The sequence below is a fragment of the Polyodon spathula genome, chromosome 3 (genome assembly GCF_017654505.1).
Source record: "Polyodon spathula isolate WHYD16114869_AA chromosome 3, ASM1765450v1, whole genome shotgun sequence".
Taxonomy (NCBI): Eukaryota; Metazoa; Chordata; class Actinopteri; order Acipenseriformes; family Polyodontidae; genus Polyodon; species Polyodon spathula.
Genome location: NC_054536.1, coordinates 86,819,204 through 86,841,151, shown reverse-complemented (window position 1 = coordinate 86,841,151; position 21,948 = coordinate 86,819,204). Strand labels below are relative to the sequence as shown.

The 21,948-nt window shown below is 36.6% G+C and overlaps 1 protein-coding gene across 2 annotated transcripts; it reads left to right on the top strand.

Moving 5' to 3' along the window:
- The first annotated feature begins 117 nt into the window (after nt 1–117).
- On the top strand, nt 118–19,961 carry ica1 (islet cell autoantigen 1). 2 transcript variants are annotated; one of them, XM_041246251.1, is made up of 15 exons: nt 118–226; nt 1,100–1,163; nt 1,348–1,384; nt 1,617–1,788; nt 2,474–2,546; nt 2,880–3,003; nt 3,351–3,549; nt 8,107–8,232; nt 8,378–8,476; nt 13,231–13,337; nt 15,106–15,152; nt 16,185–16,262; nt 16,642–16,917; nt 17,541–17,636; nt 18,523–19,961. In XM_041246251.1, exons 3-15 carry the CDS (start codon nt 1,371–1,373, stop codon nt 18,642–18,644), a joined length of 1,533 nt encoding a protein of 510 aa, XP_041102185.1. In that variant the 5' UTR covers nt 118–226; nt 1,100–1,163; nt 1,348–1,370; the 3' UTR covers nt 18,645–19,961. The 2 variants fall into 2 exon arrangements, with proteins under 2 accessions (XP_041102185.1, XP_041102186.1); XM_041246252.1 differs by lacking the exon at nt 16,185–16,262.
- Nucleotides 19,962–21,948: the final 1,987 nt, after the last annotated feature.

Sequence of the window (21,948 nt, the reverse complement as noted above, 5' to 3'; positions counted from 1 at the left end):
AAGCACGATATTTGTTTAAAAGAACAGGTGCACCAAGTCCCTCCCTCTGCTGTCCGGGGAGCAGCTCCCACTGAATGCTACGTGGTTCTGTGTATTCATTGTTGACGTCAGCACTGAGTCATGCAGAGCTGATGTATGGCCTGAGACACTGAAACACCTGATTATTCTATTGTAACGATGGAGGAGGCATGTTTATAGGATACCCAAAGGATATAATCTTCATTGGGTAGGTTTCATGTTGATGTTTCTCAGAAATATTGTGTGTATATATATATATTTATTTTGTTTTGTTACACATCTCAGACGCTCAGCTGCTGTATTAATTATTTAGGCTGATGCAGGGAGCCAACTCCTTTTCTTCTTGGTGCACATGCAAGAAAAACAGTTTGTGTTGATTCTGGCGTGTCAGCACACGGAAACAAGTGAACAGTTTTTGACTGTTGAGCGAAACGTCCAGGTTAATATATATATATATATATAGAATATATCAGATATATATATATAATATATTATAATATATATATAATATAACGAGTACACGTCAGAAAATTGGCGCTGCGACTGTCAGTCTTCAAAATGGCAAGAGGCCTGACGAAAAAAAAAGCACAAACTGAAACGGTTAAGTAGTCGTACTAGACCAAAAACAGATCAAAGATCATGATGATTACAATGCAGAAACAAATTGCCTTATGATATGCTATGACCTGAATGCTGCACATCATGTATACCTGCATGACAGAAAAAAAAAAAAAAAAAAAAAAAAAACAACTTTTAGACTTAACCCCTGTAATGAAGGTGATGTTGCAGAAAAAAAAAAAAAACGTTTTCCAGTGCCCTGTCATGTAGTGTTTAGTTCTACAAGGGACTGTATCTTACAAACTAAAATGGATTGTGTGGGTGTATGGCATGGGATGGCTCTACAATACACCCTGCAAAGATAGTTCTTCTTACAACTTTTGAACAGCCTACCCTTTTGTGATAGGTGTTCCCCACACCTGTGACATGTGCATGTTAAAGCTGCAGTGTCCAGTGCTACACTACAATGTAAATACTTGGTTTCTGATGATATTTTTCTAACTTTTCTTATTTTTCTCCACAGTTTTATCAGAGAACAGACCTTGCTGGCGTTATTGTTTGGTCACATTCTCTACTTTCAACAGCAGGTACACATTTCCTCCTTATGCAAACATATTGCCATTTTTTCTGCTAGTCTAAGCAATATCTATCTCTCTATCTAGAATGTATATAGTAAGCTTTTCTTTAACTTTTTTTTTATCTTAATATTACAAAAGGGTGAACTGTATGTGGTACACTTATAAAAATTAAGTCATGTAATTTTTGTTCCAGGTTCTAAGGACATTACAGGAAACATGGATAGACGATAGTGAGTTCTTTTTAATTTTAAATTTTAAATTTTCAAAGGTAATGAAAATGTGCTGCATCTGTGGTGGCTTGAAATTGCCATGCTGCTGTGCCATAACAAGTTCACGTCACTGCTACCGGTTCACATTGCTGCTGCTAGTTTTACTATTTGGTATTGTATTGTTTTCACTAATGGTACATTGTACTTTTTTTAGGTGGTACTATGGTTGTAACGTTTCCTTTTATTTTTTCAGTGGATACTCTCGGGAACAGTATGACCGATATGTCTTGAGCCAAGATACATCTGTTGTGAACAAATTTCAGCAGAAATACTGGAAAACCAAGCAGACGCTGATTAAAGTGACAGGGAAGAAAGAAGATGAATATGTTGTTGCATCTGACGCAGACCTAGATGCAAAGCTAGAGGTGTGCTTTAGTCAAGTCCTTTGCTAATCATGTCTTTATTTTTGTGCTTCTTGGATCATGGCAACAATACATTCGTAGTCAACTTGTTGTCGTTCTGAATGGTGTCTTGGAATTTAAGTTATCACAAAGGCGTGTTTATTTCACTTGACGTTACAAAAGTTAATTCGTTTTTTAAAAGCATAGCAAAGCTGTTGATTCCTAAAGATGAAAGTGTAGATAAGTCTGGGCAGCAAATTTTAAAACTAAAAAGTTTTGACCCATGTCTTTCCTGTTGGCAAGTTTTTCTTTGAAAAATATGCAGACATTTGGCAGGAGTATATAGTAAATACTGTACTGAACGACAGTATTGGGAATGTGGATTAGCCAATAGCAAAAAGGGTTACCTTTATTAATAAGAATATGTACTTGGAAGATAAAGAATAACGAGGCCACACCACACATTTTTGGCAGTAATGCAGACGGAGAGATTTGGGGCAAAACATGGTACCAAATTCACTTCACATGGCAAAGTGTGATCATGCCTTTATGGTTCCAACTAGTGCCCCGTAATTAGTCCCTAACAACCTTTGCCTTGGTGCTAGTGCCTTGCCCTGTAATCAGAATTGGGCCCATATTATCCAGTTCCCTTACTTTACATTATGCCTTGGATTTGTTAACTGTTTTTGCTTTTTTTTTTACTTTTTAGGTGTTCCATTCTGTCCAAAGAACATGCATGGAGCTATTGAAGGTCATTGAACAATACCAGAGAAGAATTTGCTGTAAGGATTTAAACGTTTTAGTACTGTAACATGCTTTGGAATTTCCAAAAAGGATCTAGAATACAGATGGACACATCCCCTTGCAGCCTCAGATTCAGATACTTTCAATAATTTCTGATAAAGAATGTGATCAAATCTCTAGCAGGGTAGAAAATCTCCACAGTTTGTCTATAACTAGAATGCAATGTCTTCTTTATTTGCAAAATACCACTCCAAGTAATTTTGTGTAATCTCACATTTCAAATGATTTGTGCGGTACTCGGGTATGATGAATTCATCTGTATGGAATGAACTTGGTGTGCACAGAAGTAATGTGCATCCCATTTCTATTAGTTTTATCTCAGGAAGAAAATGAATTGGGGAGATTTCTCAGAACGCAGGGCTCACAAGATAAAACTCGAGCAGGAAAAATGATGCAGGCCACTGGAAAGGCTCTCTGTTTTTCCTCTCAGCAAAGGTATTGCATTTGGTTTATATTATCAGTGCATTCATTGGTATGCATTAAAAAATGACATCAAGACTGATATGTTTTTCCTCAACCTTTTGTATATTTTGACAGATAATCCCTTTCAAATGTATGTGTTGGGTGTAACTCAATGTTTATTGTTGTAAAGTGTCCAAAACTCTGAGCACTAATTTATCATTATAAAACAAATTGGAATATTTAATTTGCATGTCTTTAGGTATAATTCTCATTCAGTACTAAATACATTTGTTATTATGTACTACTTGTATGCAGGTTGCTAGAAAATGTTTAGATTAACTGATAATGTGTCATTTTTTTTTCTCTTCCCCCTTTTGAAGACTTGCTCTACGTAGCCCTTTATGTCGTCTTTATCATGAAGTGGAGACATTTAGGTACAGGGCTATCTCTGACACCTTGCTGACAGTGAACCGAATGGAGCAGTCTAGAACGGAGTACCGCGGGGCACTGCTGTGGATGAAGGATGTTTCTCAGGAACTTGATCCTGATACCTTCAAGCAAATGGAGAAGTTCAGAAAGGTGTGTATTAACCTTTGTGTGTCTTTCTTTTACTTTTGCACGGGTTTGTAAATGTTCATTGCATTGTTGTATTGGAGAAGATTGTACATGCTAATGCATTATATTTACACAGTAAACCTTGAATGCTGCAGTAACTGGTTGTTCCCACTGGAGGGAGCAAACAGTTAGAAAGGTTAAAAACATTTCACTGCATTTGAATGGCGACATTGTATGTCATTTTAGATGCTGTTGATTCATTGGTTGCTTTCAGAGTCTATTTACGTCTGTTCTGTATGGTTCCCTAATGCAATCATTACTTTTTTGTTAGAACACGGCTTTTCTTTTTAGGCAGTGAGCTGCTTTATGAAGCACTGTCATTTATATGCACAATCTAGAAAAAGGTAGCAAAAGCACATAGTTTGCATGATCATGGTATGTCTTTTTAAAAAAATATTGTCGTAAAGTTGTAGCGCGTGTATTTAATAGTGATAAGTAAGTTGCTTTACCGTCTAGGCCCTGTCCACACTATCACGAGAACTGTACTCAAAAACGTTTGTTAATCCATCTCAAAGCATCCACACTAAAGTACCGTTTCATAGTTAGTCGGGCTTAATGCTTAGAAACACTATTAAAATAGTCCAGTTACAGTTCCTAGCAGCGCATTGGGCTGAGGGACTTGATATGACATTATCCCACCATGCACTGTATTTTATGTTTACAACCTGGCAAATATGGAGCCCGTGCCCACGGAAGACATAGCGCTTCTTAGGATGAATGTTATGGCTTTGTTTCTTAAAAACACAAGGTACATTTTATCATAATGTGTGCAGTTTTTTACTCTGAAGTTCTCCTTGACTGATTTCATCGCTCCAGATATCATTGTGCCTTGATTTAGTCATCTGATCACGTCTCTCCATCATCCACCATTTTACAACAAGCCTCAGAAATTGAATATGGTATTAGTATTGATATTATTAGTCGTTCTCAACTCCTTCAGGTGCCTGTTCTGAGTACTCTATTTGTAATGTACATGCACCAAAATATCAGAAAGCCTTTTGGGATATTGGGGGATACTCAAAAAGTGTGGTTTGGTATTACAGCGTCCTCACTTCTGATAAACCGCACTACCTGATGCGATCTAATTTAGAACTGGACTTGAGACTACCCCAAGTGGAATTTCAAATAAGTGATTCAAAATGCCTACCTTGAAAACATGGCTTACTAATTACTAATTGTTCATCCAAATGTGAAAGGGCTGTAATTATTTTATTATTATTATTTTTTTTAACCCCAGTTTCGTACCAACAAGGGAGAAAGTTCTGGTTTATTCTTCAGTAACGTTTGACATTTTTCAAACAAAAGGTGCCCCTTGTTCTACTGACATCACGCCTTTCATTGATTACACTATGTAACACAATTTTTGTTCCTGGGCAGTAAGTGTTATTTCCTAATTGCTTATGCGTCAAAGGTATAGAAAATGGCTATTATTCCCCACAAACTTTGCTTTTGTGACCAGGACAGTGATATTTTGAAATGTACCTGTTTCCAATGAGAAAACGAATTTGTGTCTTTTCGTTCACATAAAGTCAGAAAAAAACAACATATGAATCCAAATTAACATGTATTTATACTAAAGTAATACAAAAATGACTACAAAAGATTTAGAAGTGAGTAGTTTTTCGAGATTTACGATTATAATGTAAATCACTTTCATGAATCAGCCCCCAAATGTAGTATCCCATCATGTTCTCGTTATACTGTCCTTGGTAGCGGCGTTCAAAGTCCAGTATATTCTGGTGGAAGCGCTCGCCTTGCTCCTCCGAGTACGCTCCCGTGTTCTCCTTAAATTTATCAAGATGAGCATCAACGATATGGACTTTGAGGGACATCCTACAGCCCATTGTGCCGTAGTTCTTCACCAGAGTCTCAACCAGCTCCACATAGTTTTCGGCCTTGTGATTGCCCAGGAAGCCCCGAACCACTGCGATAAAGCTGTTCCAAGTCACTTTCTCCTTACTAATGAGCTTCTTGGGGAATTCATTGCACTCCAGGATCTTCTTTATCTGTGGTCCGACGAAGACACCGGCTTTGACCTTTGCCTCAGACAGCTTAGGGAAGGAGTCTTGAAGGTACTTGAAGGCTGCCGGCTCCTTATCTAGAGCTCTGACAAATTGTTTCATAAGGCCCAATTTGATGTGCAGTGGTGGCATCAGCACCTTCCAGGGGTCCACCAGTGGCTTCCACTTGACGTTGTTCCTCCCCACAGAGAACTCGGTCCACTGTGGCCAGTCCTGCCTGTGGTAGTGCGCCTTGGTGTCCCTGCTGTCCCAAAGGCAAAGATAGCAGGGAAACTTGGTAAAACCGCCTTGGAGACCCATCAGGAATGCCACCATTGCAGCCTCTTGATGCCATCTCAGAAAAATGCAGATATGTATCCACTTAGGCAGCTGGAACTAAACTGAACTGGTGGGCTTAAGGCCCCTGTATTTATACTACTATTTATATTACTGGAAAGTTGTAGAAAGTTCTAGAAGTTACTCCAAGTTTACTCAGCTCTGAATCTATCTGGAATGTTCTGGAAAATAGGTAAATTTAAAAATATCACTGTCCTGGTCACAAAAGCACAGTTTGTGGGGAATAATAGCCATTTTCTATTCTTTTGAGACATAAGCAATTAGGAAATAACACTTACTACCCAGGAACCAAAAAATAAATCAAATAAATTGTTACACGGTGTTATGCAGTGTGAATCGTCAGGAACCTTTAACATGCATTAATATTCATGAAGATGTTTTGAAAATGCACATTGGAAACTGGGGCTTGGCTTTGTCAAACTTTCTCTACAGTATGCTGAGGTAACATGTCAACTCTCCCCTATGCCAACATGCCACCAGTAGTTTTCTGTTGTCAATTTAAAGTACAAACTATTCAGGTGAAAACTTGAAACTATATATATATATATATATATATATATATATATATATATATATATATATATATATATATACATACACACCACACACACACACAGCTCTGGAAAAAATTGAGACCACTGCAAAATTATCAGTTTCTCTGGTTTTACTATTTATAGGTATGTGTTTGGGTAAATTGAACATTTTTGTTGTATTCTATAAACTACTGACAACATTTCTCCCAAATTCCAAATAAAAATATTGTCATTTAGAGCATTTATTTGCAGAAAATGACAACTGGTGAAAATAACAAAAAAGATGCAGTGTTGTCAGACCTCGAATAATGCAAAGAAAATAAGTTCACATTTTTAAACAACACAATACTAATGTTTTAACTTAGGAAGAGTTCAGAAATCAATATTTGGTGGAATAACCCTATTTTTCAAGCACAGCTTTCATGCGTCTTGGCATGCTCTCCACCAGTCTTTCACGTTGATGTTGGGTGACTTTATGCCATTTCTGGCGCAAAAATTCAAGCAGCTCAGCTTTGTCAGGGTCTTGATCTGGTGGTCCTACATCCACACCTTGATTGACCTGGCTGTGTGGCATGGAGCATTGTCCTGCTGGAAAAACCAATCCTCAGAGTTGGGGAACATTGTCAGAGCAGAAGGAAGCAAGTTTTCTTCCAGGACAACCTTTTACTTGGCTTGATTCATGCCAAAGCTGCTCGATTCCAGCCTTGCTGAAGCAACCCCAGATCATCACCGATCCTCCACCACATTTCACAGTGGGTGCGAGACACTGTGGCTTGTAGGCCTCTCCAGATCTCCGTCTAACCATCAGACGACCAGGTGTTGGGCAAAGCTGAAAATTGGACTCATCTGGGGGTGCTTCAGCAAGGCTGGAATCGGGCAGATTTGTCTTTGTGAAGGACGCATGAATCAAGCCAAGTACAAGGTTGTCTAGGTGTGCAAAGTTGGTAGAGACCCATCCCAAGAATACCTACAGCTATAATTGCTGCCAAGTATTAACTCGGGGGAGCGGAGACTTATCCAATTATGATCTTTCAGTTTTTATATTTTTAATATATAATGTTTTTCTCAATAAAAACTTTTTTCCCCTTTACAGTATGGTGTATTGATAAGTGGGGGGAAAGAAATCATCATTTAAATGCATGAAACTCATGCACTGACACAGCAAAATATGAAAAAAGTTCAAGGGGGTGTAGGGGGTGTGTATGTGTGTGTATGTGTGTATATATATATATAAAAATATACAGTGGTGACCTAATAAATAAAGAAAGGAAATATTTGTAGAAATAAATCTGCATCTATCATAACATAAATAAAGGATACATCATAAACGTTCATAGAGTACTGAGGATTGATTAGCTGTCCTCATGAATATGAACGTGTGTGTGTGTGTATAAGAAATCAAATGACTGAAGTGGAGAAAAGTGAGAACATCTGCAAAATTGTGAATTAAAAAGTGCAGTTTTATCCAGCAAACACCAAAGTCCAATGGGAGTTAATAAAGAACTGCTCCAGAAATGTCCAGCAGATGGCAGCAGCATCATTGTCTGTAATAAAAAAAAAGTATCAGTGCCATCTTACTTACTTACTGTTTTTCTACTGTAATTTATGTTTTTTTTTACATTTTATTTAAGGTTCAGTCTCAGGTTCGTAATTCTAAAACAAGTTTTGACAAACTGAAGAATGATGTGTGCCAAAAAGTGGATCTCCTTGGAGCAAGTCGATGTAATCTTCTGTCCCATGTGCTAACAACCTATCAGGTACTATAGCTAAGAAAAAATGAATGCCTACATCGGGACAGCTATTGTTTTTCTTCTCCTATCATCTTTTGTCTCAAGATAACCATGAAAGTAATTTGACTACTGTAGCAGTGTCTTTAATATTTACTTTGTTCTTTGTTTATAGACCACACTTCTCCACTTCTGGGAAAAAACTTCTCACACAATGGCAGCCATCCATGAAAGTTTCAAGGGCTATCAACCATATGAATTTACAATGATAAAGGTAAAACGTTTACTGTCCTTACTAACAGGTTTGCGTGAAGCACTTTTTAGGGAGTAATGGGTCATAAATATAAGCAGAAGAATATATCATAAACCATTTTAATTGGCAGCCTAATATTTTTAATGTTTGGGGGTCGTGACTTTTTGACATTTTTATTGTCGTACCAGGACTGTAGGCTGACAATGAAAATATGTTTTGAAAACCTAGCAAAAAAAAAAAAAAAAAAAAAAAAAAAAAAAAACTAGAGATGTGAAGGTAAGTGTTTTTAAAATCTTGCCCAAGACTACAATCCCACAGTTTGCTGTCATGATTAACCATTTTTAAGGTATATGAGCAAAGTGAAATCAAAAGGATGAAAGAAAGGAAAGACATACAGTCGCTTCTAAAATACAAGTGTTTTAGCTTGTTTGATTGCGATGGCGTCTATATTAATGTTTATATTCTATATGTTTTTGGTTGGTACTCTATTGTGTAAACAAGTGCAAATGAGGTGTCGCTTTGTTTTGTGTTAAGAAATGAACATGTTTTGTTAATACCTAACAAAGAGAATTACTTGGAAAATCCAAGTATTTGTACACCCCTAACTAACTTTTACTTTTAAGTTTCAAAATACCCAGTGCACTTTGCCTTGTTCTCTTAATGTTTGGTAGATTTTTACAGTGTATACATTGTATATTAATGTGTGATCCCTTTATGTTTTTCTTTCCAAAAAACTTTGCAAATTTTGCTTTAGCACAACAACCTTGATTAAAAAACAAATCAAAAGGGGATTAGGCTTGCCCTGCACAAAAGCCAGACAACCACAACATGCTGTTTCACTCAATTGAATGGACCACTTGTCTTTACCTCACGGGCATTTATTGTGCCCACATTTGGCAGTACAGGCATGAGATGCAGCTATTATAAACTGCTGCTTTGCCCCACATGAGGAGGCTGACAGTATTCATTATTTGCAATGCAGAACTCCCATGCTGGGAAAATCTGCTTTCTTAATTATGCAGGGATATAAAACACATTGAGGCATATTGACGACGGTGGCAGCCCTTCACTTTTACTACATTTCATTCATGGTAACTCGTGCGGAATAGATGAACTGATTTACATACATTTTAAATCAATCGATGCTAACTTGTGCAATTAATTAAATATCTCTACTTTTTTTTAAAATAATGCAACAGTACCCTGGCAAACAATTTTCAGTTCTTATACAAAAGACAAGAACAAACTGCAGCTATGGCAAAATGTTTTGTATCACCCTATATAATTACCTAATTTTCCTTCATCATAGCTGTAATCCTAGATGTCTCCCATGATTGAAGCATATGGCCGAGTCATGTATTCCGACCGTTTTATAATCCTTTTCCGAACCACAGTTGAGTGTTGTAACGTCTGGTCACATCAGTGATACAGGCCACAAGTTTAGAGATCGTGTTTTCACCTTGGTGCACCGTCATATTCTATGATTCTCTCTGTCTACTTAGAATATTGATGTTGTCCAATTTTAAAAAATCAGTTTTTTGGCCACTGATTTAACCTCTCACCATACTTCATATTATATTTTACATTTTAAAACCTTACTCATTTCAGTCCAGAAACTTTTTTTTTTAATTTTTAAAGCTGTTTAATGTAGATGTAAATGGTGCAAAATCTTGGCCTAACAATCTTGCTTTTCAAAGTCTAACTGGCACGCCCCCAGCAATGAACTTTATGTGCTCTACTATGATAGCCTGGAAGATCATAGTTCCCTACCAAAAATACCAAGATATTTATTCAAATTAAAATGTATTAAGAACAAATGTACCTCATGTTTACAAACTGTTCGATCGCAGCTGTCATTCCACTTGCATTATGCCCCTGGGGATGTGCTGTTTTTGTTCACAAACACTCCCTTCTGGGTTTTTGTCCACTTCATCTGAAAGATTAATGGACGTATTTCTATTTTAGTTCTATGTAAACCATGCTAATGTTAGCACAGCATGCTTCGTGAATCATCAGGTGTTGTATGGCATGCTTGAAAGAGTTAGAACACCATGATACAAATGAATGATTCTCTAATTAAAAAAAAAAAAAAAAACATTTATAGTAACACATTTCCCACGAGAAGGTTGTTTGCAATTCTAGTAATTCTAGTCTTCATGCATTCTCCATTTCATATAACTTGATCAGCTAAGACTTTCCAAAGTAACTGTTTGAGGTTACAGCTTGCGATTCATTTTGATGCAAAGTAGATGTGAGTAAAGTGTATTGTTATTAGTTAAAGTTAAGCACATGGCTAATTGTACTTTGACGTTTTGGTAGCTTGGCTGTGGAAATTCTTTTCATTGTCAAATGTTGCGTTAGTTACAAAAAATCAAATAATTTTGGTTTGGTTAATAACTGTTTATGTACTCAATTTGTTGATCCATCCATTCACAGAAACTGGGATTTTACACTGAAAAGTGTCCTTAGTAATAAGGTACTGTAAAACACATATGTTCCCTACAGTATGTAGTCAGCTGGATTAAAAAATATCGTTAACAACCTGTGTTTAACTGGTCAAAATCCCTTAATGCCTGTATAGTTTTCTTCATGTGTAACCAGTTATTTGATGCTGAATATGTGCGACAGTTTCGTAACAACCACACTGTAATCCCCAAAAGATTTGACAGGTTTCGTTTCATTTCATTTCTGAAGGAAACATTTAATTATGTGGCGTGTTGTGAAAAAAGCTGTGCCAGCAATACCTTTCCTTACTGGCTTCATGAAAACGGTGAAAAACTGGGTGAAGGGGCTGGGCAGTCCTGTGTGGTTTTTTAACAGGTCTGTAAAGGAATGTTTCTGCTTAGTTTTGGTGAATATGTATTTAAGCTTAAAGAAGATAACTGGAGAAGCAGTACAAACAGTAAGAGTTTAAGCTAGTTAAGTTTAAGCTAGTTGGAGTTTAAGCTAGTTAAATGTAATCACAAATTATTAAGAAATAGTCTACTACAGTGGTAATGTTTTGTTTACACTGTGCTATGCTGTATAAACAGTCACTCACTTGATGTTCCAAAGAGGGGTGTGGGGTGGGTGATCACTCACTACCAAAGTACCTGCAGGTTCGCCTTGTTTTATAGAGCAAAAAAGATGAAGGAAGTGATGAGCACATGAACACATGTCACTGAGAAACAAAACATGTGCAAGAATACAAGCTCTCTGTGGCGCCAAGGTAGATACCAAGCTTCTACAGTATGCCCCATACGCATTGAGCCCTTTTGATTTTGTGTAACAGTAAATGTAGCCCATTGCTGCTTCTGAAGTGACGCTGTTACTGTTCGATAAAGATGTGCTTAAGCCATCTTCTGTGTAATCTGTGCTTTTCACTAGATGGCATTATTATTATTATTATTGTTGTTATTATTATTATTATTTGTTATTATTGTTGTTGTTGTTTATTTTTTATATATGTAAACTGTTTTGTTTTAATGTTCATATGTTTGGATTTCGATGTTGTTTGTGCACCATTGTCTTAATTACAAAAACATTTTCAGTTAGTGGGTTAAAGGGTTGTCCTACCAGAACAACCACCACAGGACGTGAGTAAGTGTGTTGCTCTCATTTTATTTACAGTAGTGTGCAAAAGTTGTGGTATATAAATTAAATACATTTTTGAAAATTAAAGTAAAACCAAATAGCAATGTCTGCTATGGACTACAGCAGACATTTTAGGTGCACGCCAGTAATTCTTGTGATAAATTGAAGGCTTGAAGGAAACAGTTAGCAAATGGCCTAAAAAAAAAGTATGCGACACTGAATGAAAGCTATGTAGGGATAGCGCTGTGTTAACAAAGGCTGGGTGGAAGGGTGGTGGCTACCAAAAAAAACAACCTTATGAAAAGCAAACCAAGCAAAGGATATTGGCAGATTCAGCCACCACTCACTCTTTCAGTCTTTAGGCATTGTGTGTAACACTTTTCTAACAAGGTTTTTCTAACACTTTTCTAACTAGCCGTAACATTTCTCTGCTTGATTTAGCTGCTTATAGTTATACATTAGACTGCTGAAAGAGTGTTTTGAAGTTATGGATGTACTGTATATATTCTGAGAACCATCTGTGCAACTGTGATGAAACATGGTAAAAACCTGACTTGTTCAGCATCCGAATGTGGTGTGGTATGGTTTGCCATTGTGTAGATTGTGGATCTACAGTAGAGCTGGTGATCTATTTTTATTTGTGATATCGACAGCTCTAAGTTTAATATTTACAGTCATGGTGATGGCTGTGTGTCACTGACGTACTCGTTAGAAACGCAAGGTCGAAAGTAACAGCATGAACTGATGGTTTTAAACATATACCATCAAGAGACATGAGGAGGAACTCGGCAGTGCAGGTCTATAAATAGTCAGTTTCCTGTCTTTGTGGGTTTCTGTTTTTATTTTTGTTGCAAGACTTTCCAAAGTGTGGTGTCGATTTGTATATATATATACTTTTATTGTAATCATTTTATTGTTGTCATTGTACAACTGCATCATCTTTTCTTTTTTGTGAAATATGTGTAAATGATTAGGATTTGATCATTCTCAACTGATATTTAAATCGCACTGAATGCAAACAGTCTCACTTTTAGGTGTCCTGCATACAGTTAACTGAAATAAAACACTTTGATCACCTCTTTCTGACTCGTGATACTCTGGAAAGAATGAAGATTATATTAAATATTATTGTTCCTCTTTTACTCATTTTTATTGCCTTCCATGCAAATTTACAGTTTTTTGGTTTGTTGTTTTGCTTTTAGAGTTTGCAAGATCCTATGAATAAACTTCTTGATCAAGGAGAAAAGAAAAAAGGTAAAAAGAAAATTAAGGGAAATACCTCCAAGAAAACACCCGACATGGATGATCAGTAAGTCCATCTGGTATTTATTAATATGTATACCGACTATGTGTTGTAAATATTTAAGAAATAGACCTACCAGTTAGATGCACTGCTCCTATCTGGTGGGTAATGCCAACACAACATATAATCAAATTGAAGGATGTCAACGGTCTTGTTTCCCCTTGAAAACTTTATTTTACAATAGGACCCCTTCTCAAGACAAATAGTATACACACTTAACAGTAAATGCAAATAGGCATCAGTGACAAGCACATCATTCTTTTGGGTTCTTCACCTGCCAGGTTTCATTGCTCAGTGGTATTTTTTTTTTTCCATAACAGCAGAGTGCTGGGATGTAAATAAGATTTTGTATGATGAACTCTACACACAATGAACTCCCGGTTGCTTGGGTTTGTTTGTTAGTGATCGTGAAAAAAAAGACCCAAGGGACTGGTCTTAATAAGTCCTTGTCCCATTTGAAGGAGACAAGACAGACTATCAATCCTGTTCGGCAGCTGGGAGGCGCATACCCCGGTAGGGGTTTTCACAGCTGGCAGATGTCTTTGCAGGCTTAGCCAATTTAATCACCTTTTGGAAGACAGGCCCTTTTTAAGCATGGCCAAGGATAATATAAATATGTTATCAGGCCATATAAATCTTCCCGTGGCCATTATAGGAAGTAGAAAGCCTCTGCTTCTCCAGATATTTCCTGCACATCTCTACTGTGGGACACTCTTACTTCTCACCAACTACCCCACACAGCTCCTAGTTCAGGCTCTGGTACTGTCCCACTGTGACTACTGCAACTCCTCCTGGCCGACCACCGTGCCTCTGCCATCTGTCTGCTTTAGCTCATCCAAAACTCTGCTGCTCGCCTTGTCTTTTCCCTTCCTTGTTTCTCCCATGCTACACCGCTGCTCCACTCTCTGCACTGGCTCCCTATCACTGCTTGCATCCAATTAAAAACTCGCCTATCGCTGTTGTGACCTTTCTGCTCCCTCCTATCTCCAGACTATCGTTTCTCCCTACACCCCCTCTCGCTCCCTCTGCTGCACCACCAGCAGATTAGCTGTACCTCCCCCCCCAGCTCCCCCGCTTACAGAGCCCGCTTCTCCACCCTTGCCCCTCTGTAGTGGAGCAACCTACCCACGGATATCAAGATTGCTCAGTCCCTAACCACCTTTCAGTGCCTCCTCAAGACACACCTGTTCAGACAGCATCTGTAAACCTCACAACTCTTGACTATACTGGACCCAATACAGTACGTGTTGAGAACACCCAGTTGTGATGTTATGTCACTGAAGGTATAGTCCATCAACCTTGGTCATGACGTGACTTGAACGATTATGGAACGGTGTGATAATGACTGAACTCTTTAATTATTTAGAGGAAATGAGAAATATCCATAGACACAAGTTGCAAAAAACATTTACGAGAATGAAACTTTAGTAAGACCAGGTAAATAGCATGAATGATGCACGAGTGCTCATACTAGACTGAACACATTCGTTTAGCAAATCTTTTTTATACAATTAACTGCTCTCAGTCGAACCTGTGCGTGCATATATATATATATATATATATGACAATTTTCATAGTGAAAGTGGATCAGTGCTTTTGAATAACCCACTATCTGTACAGTGAATCTGTAAATCAGGACCCAACAGATATCTAGAGCCTATTATTGAGAATTATTTGACTCAAGGCTAGCCACATCACTATATAACATTAAATTTGTACTTTCATGTATTTTAAATCCTTCTGTTTAAATCCACATTGTTTTTTTCTATTTTAGGCTGATTTCATTAGATGATGGTAACCACAATGAGCCTGTCAGCCCAGGTAAAACAAACATGTTCTATATTATTTAGTTTCTGATCTGATTTTATATTGATGTGTACAGTGCCTATAGAAAATCTACACCCCCTTGAACTTTTTTCACATTTTGTTGTGCCAGTGCCTCAGAGTTTCATGCATTTAAATGAGGATTTTTCCACTTATCTACACACCATACAAAATACAAAACTGAAAGATCATAATTGGATAAGTCTCCATCCCCCTGAGTCAATACTTAGTGGAAGCACCTTTGGCAGCAGTTACAGCTGTGAGTCTGTTGGGATAGGTGTCTACCAACTTTGCACACCTAGATTTGGCAGTATGTGACCATTCTTCTTTACAAAACTGTTCAAGCTCTGTCAAGTTCCTTGGGGAGCGTTGATGGACAACAAGGTCGGAGCTATGACTGGGCCACTCAAGGACATTTACCTTTTTTGTTCCTTAGCCACTCCAGTGTAGCTTTGGCTCGTTGTCATGCTGAAAAGTGAACTTCCGTCCCAGCTTCAGCTTTCTTGTAGAGGCAGCAGGTTTTCCTCAAGGACTTCTCTGTACTTTGCTCTCTCTGTTTATATAAACCTAGTTCATGCCCTTATTCTCAGTCTTGATTTTTCATTTCCTCCATCATCCCTTCCTCCTCTACTATGTTGCACCACCTCTGCAATGGTCTTCCTCTGGGGGAAGTGAAGCTCACGTCCCAATCTTAGAGGCCTGGCTTTGAGGAAGGTTCTCTGCGAGCCAGAGGAGACCCCCAGCCAAAATTACCCCAACTATTTTTTCGTTTTCTTCTTCCCTTGCAAACTCAACCATGCAGACTTGACTGCTGGTTTGGGACCAACAGCCTGTAAATCCAGAACTGCCGTTTCTCGTAAACAAACACAACAGGAAGCATGTCCCAGGTGGAGCATCTTAACTCTCTCCTGCAGACACACACACACATGGGCCCGAAAAGCCAGTGACAGGATGCTGCCTCTGTTACAGGGTGGCATTTGTTTCTGTCGATGAATAGTGCTAAAGTATGTCTCCTTTCTATATATTAAGCTGCAGCCCTAAATACACATGGGAAAGATATTCTGTCTGGTTTTGAAGATGTGGATTTAAGTGGCAAGGCAAATACAGGTACATATTTTACATGCTTTCTATCTTGATGTGTGTGTGTGTGTGTATATGTCCCATTATGTATTATCATGTCATATCCTCTCTGAACTTCATATAGTATGGAATGTTTCAGAACCTTGAAGTAGCTCCCCCACTCCTTGCCCTGAAGCCTGTCTACAAACTGACACATAGTGACAAAGCTACCAGTCCACTTTTGACCTACAGCGGCTACACGTAGACCACTAGGGGAATCAAACACAGCTGATGGAGGCTGCAAAGGGGTTAATCCATACGAACCAATTAACACCAGTGTTACAATATATGTGTGTGTGTTTTTTTTTATTATTATTTCTATACAGCTTTTATTTTTTACTAGACCCTATTTCCCATTTTATTTCAGCCTCCCAGGACCTGCTCATCGACTCCCAAGAGCACGATGGCAGCGACAAGGATGAAATTACTTTTATGAATGAGATTCTCAACACCTCGCCCCTAGAGGATGAGGATTTCAGCAAGCAGTGGCAAGCGGTATTTGGAGAAGATATTTCTCTGAGCAGTGCCAACACATCCGCAGCAGGAGAGGCACTCCAAGATGACCCTTCTTCTTCTTCTTCAGGCTTCCTTCCTTCTCAACTGCTTGACCAAAACATGAATAATTTGCAGTCTTCATTTGCTGGTAAGTGGTAGTGCCGTCAACACAAACTATGAACTGTTTTGGTCACACTAAGTGTCTCTTTCATAGGAATATGTGTGCAGTGTATCAGCAACTGATTGCTTTACCAGAGTTTAGTAGCATATTTTTTAATTAATTGGTGATTCTTTTTATGTGTAAATAAATCTGCCACCATAAATAAATAACCCTTACAGCCCTTTTATAGCAAAGAACATTTGAGGTATTGATTTCAAGGCAAGGTTTTACACACGGCAGGCTAAATGTTTTGATAACCTTGACATTGTTCTCAGATTCAATATGGCGGACGTTGAGGTCCTGTGACTTTTTAGGTTAATGTATGATGGAGACGGTACACTTCAAGATCTTAGTATGAAATACTGTCTCACTGTTCTATGAGTAAAGTTCACTTGATCTGAGACTTTTGTAATGAAATACTGATTGGTGTAAATGTGCCTGCAGAAAGATAAATTGCAGATACTCAAGCCTAAAAATGAATAAATAGCCACCTTATGCTGAAACAAAAGTCCATTGGTATATTTTTATTATTGTAATGTATATAATTTCATACTGAAGTGTAACACAAGAAGTAGGCTTGCGTTTGGACACCACTGCATTTCTCGTTCCAGACTGGGCATCAAGCAGCACACAGCCAGCAACACCAGAGTCAGTGGAGCAGTCCGACAGATCTAATCAGAATATTATTACCAAGACCTCGGTGAAAGGTAAGAATCCCAGCTGCTTTCTGCATGAAATATCCTTGAGCTGATTAGGTGATGATTATTATGGCTTCCTATAGGTGGAAATCGTTTCACAGTTGCTTAGCTGTGCAATCCTTTTAAAATCAGTGTGACAGATAAAACTAACACCGTAGCATATTTGTTTCTAATGGTGATGGTTCTTAAATTCTATCAGCGGCAAACTGTTACTCACAATTATTCTACTCTATACTTTACATTTCCACATTTTACAGACGAATAGTTGACACAGACAGACATGTGTTTTAAATATTCCTAGTCACACATATATAATTATATATATAAATATATATATATAATATATATATATATGCTTATATATCGTATATATATATACAAATTACCAAATTACATTTATTGGAAACATACGTTCAAAGTGTGGCTGTTGATCATATTATTTATTTACTGTACATTTCTGCTCCCTTTTCAAAACAATATACACAGCATGCTGAGGCCCCATTTTCACTAGGCATTTAAACTAGTCCAAATGTACAGAACTTTCTTTTGTTACTACATAAATGTGATCCATTAAACTATAAATTAATACATCGATAAAGGGATCCAGTATGTAGCCAACTTATTTCTTACTCGGCACTGATGAACTATGTTAGATCTACAGGAAATTAAGATTAATCGATTAAATTAAAAAAATACAGTGCTGCTTTATGCTGATGAAAATTTACTAAAGCAAAAGGTTTGGAAATCTGACTTGATTTCAAAAGGCAAACATGTGATACACAATACAGTATATGCACAAAACCCTTTAAATGGTTAATTGGAATATGTTACTGGAAGATTGTGTTTATTAAAAATTGATTGGAAAAGCTCATTAATTTCCCCTTTTTATTTATAGAAACTCCAAAACCAGCTGCAGACCTGTCTGCTTGGTTCAGCTTATTTGCCGATTTGGATCCATTATCGAACCCCGACGCTGTTGGAAAAACGGACAAAGAGCATGAGCTGCTCAATGCATGAGTGTCATGTGGTTTCTGCTCTGCAGTTTATAATGCAGACGAACAGTTGCAATCAGCTCATAAGTACACTATACTAAAATCCTAAATTGTATGCCATGCCATTAAAATTACTGGGTGTAATATTGTCAAACTGTTTATAGCCTTTAGTCCAATATTTTAAATTAATTGTAAATATTACTGCAAAAGATGACAAATGATTTGAATATACATTGCCAAATAAGAAATGCATTTACTTGTTTTTTTGCCTTTCCAACAGTTTTTGTTGTTACCAATTGCATCACTTGCCATTAAACATAAATGTGCCATCAATATTATTAGTACGTTTTTGAGTTTTTTCTAGTTTTTATTAAACCAAAAGTTTTAAACAGAAAATCATTTTAAAAACTAAGAGGATGAACAGTGCTACTAAATCTGTGTATGATTTAAATAGAATTAAATACTGAAAGTGTAAACTATTCATAACTATTTTGTTATTAACAATCCAGTATCAAATCAATCTTCAAATAGTTGCATTTACAAAGAGGAATACTGATATCTGCAATGCAGTTCAAGTATATATGTTACATACACTGACATGTTGCCTACCTCAGATAATCAAAGATTTGTATTTTTATTTTTTTAATTTAAGGATACAATCATAAAAATACAGATTGTAAGGCATTTGTCATAAATACGTTTATATTAACTGTTTTATACACAATAACAACCAGATTTTAAACCTTTTGATTTTACAAGCTTCAAAGCAGGAACACTGAAAACTTTTTTTTTTTTTTTAATATAATAATGTGCCAATAATATAGTAGATCCTGAAACTGCTAGTATAGTTCCCCTGTGCCTGAAAATTAAAATACAAACTTGTACTGTACCGTTTTTTTACTTCCTTAAAAGGAAGACAGACCTGGTTTTGGTGTGCATCCTAGTACTGTCCATAATCATTACCCATATTAATTCTAGATTCATAGTATTCATTATAGTATGTATCCTCCGATTGTGTCATACTTGTTTAACCCAAAATACAACTTGATAATCTTACCCAAAGGTTTGAAGACATACTGTATTTATGGCTGTTAATGTTGGTTTTATTGATACAGTATAACAGCCTTCGTCTGGACTGAATTCTGTTCTCTCTGATTTATGTACTGTATCTCTACAGCATGTTTAACCACAAGTTTTGTGAAGTTCTGTTGATGTAATCAAACTGAAAGGCAAATGTATGTTATGTTAATGCCGAGACCATTTTTAATTTGTAATGTACTTATGATTCATTGTAATTATTAGGGGATGTAAAACTGTACTCGGATTAAATAAATTAAATATACCTGTGTCTATTTTTTATTTTTTTTTAAATGGGATTGAGTCATACAACTGATATTTTTTTTTCCCTTGGTAAATAATACCAGGAGACAAATAATAATTTATTCAAACATTACCTGTAGTAGTTTTCTTAAAGGCATCAGGCGTGCTATTAACAGGTCTCTCCTCTCTTCTAATCTAATGTACACATTCTTGATATCAATGTAAATGTATAGTAAACTGCATTGTTTTTTAAACTAAACGTAACAACTCCATTGAATAACCATATGTAAGAAGTACAGAGAAGGTTGACAATAATGAAAGCCAGGACACAGAACACTAGCATGCCTAAATCCAAGAGAAATAAAACAATCACACCTGGAGGCAAATCAGAGCTAATGGCTTTCAGCTATCAGAATCTTGATCTTTTCAAGACAAACTTACAATATGTATGGTTTGGTTTTGCTAATAACTTTATTTAAATAAGACACAAGAGCTATATCTTGAAAAATACAAGACAAAAGCCACACACTGCATTATTTAAAGCAACATTGTGTGGCAACTCATAAATACTGTTTAGCACAGTGGCTTGATATTACAGTGAAACTATATACAGACTTCAAACAAGCTTTTAAGCAGTGTATCTCAACAAACAAATCTACTTCTGGATGTAGGAGACACGTGGAATGTTTTAGTTCCTCTACACGGGACACTATTAGTCTTTTTTTTTTTTTTTTTTTTTTTTTTTTAAAAGAGTTTGGTTATTAACTTTAGAAACATATGAGCAGATTTGCAACAATGATATATACAATTCAAATTTAGTTCCTCTGCTATTCTGTAAATGTGATATAGTAATGGTAGTATTTAGAGTAACATTTTAAGTTATTACTTGCCAATTTACATTGCTTTTATTGCACACAATCATAGCTTAATAGATATTTATATTTACTGTGTTTTTAACTCCAGGGTAATAATAGTATTTGTGAACTTTTAAAATATGTCTGATGTAATTTCATTCATGTTACTTATTACAAGAATAAGTTAAAAACCTGCTTGAGTGTCTTCAGACAGTAGATTTTAAACATTTCAAGAAATACAAAAAAAAAAGCTACATTTTTGTTGTGCATGACATGGTAGCAAATAAAGCATCTAACCCATCATAACATTTTGCTTTAAACCTGTTCTGGACTGCTTTGGTGCTGTCTCGTTTAGTGTAAATTAGAAATAGCATGTACTAAGGCAAAAGGCCAACGTATATACACATTCTCTAATTCTCTACGGACTGACTCAATTGCTGATATGAATTTGGAGGTCAAAGTGAGAAACTAAATATGAATCCAGTAAAAGAAAAGCAGCACTTCACATAATAGGCTAATTAGGCTGACAAACAGGACAGATCGTATACTATAACCTGATATGTTCCTTTGTTATGTGTACTTGGGGTATTTGTTTATCGTGGAATGTTTATCATGTTCAGCCTAGTACTGAACACTTATTTTCAAGAGCTTAACAGTCGTAGAATGAGAAACACCTGAATCTTTTGAAATGCCACACTTTTTTTTTTTTTTTTTTTTTAAATCACAAGTGTGATGTCAGACATCACATTTCTGCTGGTTATGTCCAGGAAGCCTTCCCCGGATCAGAATGCACTTTTTTCAAGAGCATGGAATGTAATATGGAAAGATGTACAAAAAAGGAAAGGCAAGAGAGTGATGCTTATTGTTAACTTCCACGGATTCAGTATATATATATATATATATATATATATATATATATATATATATATATATATATATACGTGGATACATTCCAAATTACCTGAGTTTAGACTTCAAAAAAAGGACCTGAAGCTAGGCCAATATACAGGCACTGTGCAACTGTTGTGGTCATTTTTTTTTTTTTTGCATTGTATGTATTAAAGAAGTTTAGCAACATAACCTGGATTGACTATAAACATAATCCTGAAAAAATACAGCATTATCCATAACATACGTGACACAGCAATACAGTTT

What these genes read in the sequence shown, in the direction of transcription:
- ica1 (XM_041246251.1), top strand. An exon ending in ATGAATTTACAATGATAAAG is followed by an intron (nt 8,477 to 13,230) that starts GTAAAACGTTTA and finishes TTTTGCTTTTAG; the next exon opens with AGTTTGCAAGATCCTATGAA. An exon ending in TACCAAGACCTCGGTGAAAG is followed by an intron (nt 17,637 to 18,522) that starts GTAAGAATCCCA and finishes TTTTATTTATAG; the next exon opens with AAACTCCAAAACCAGCTGCA.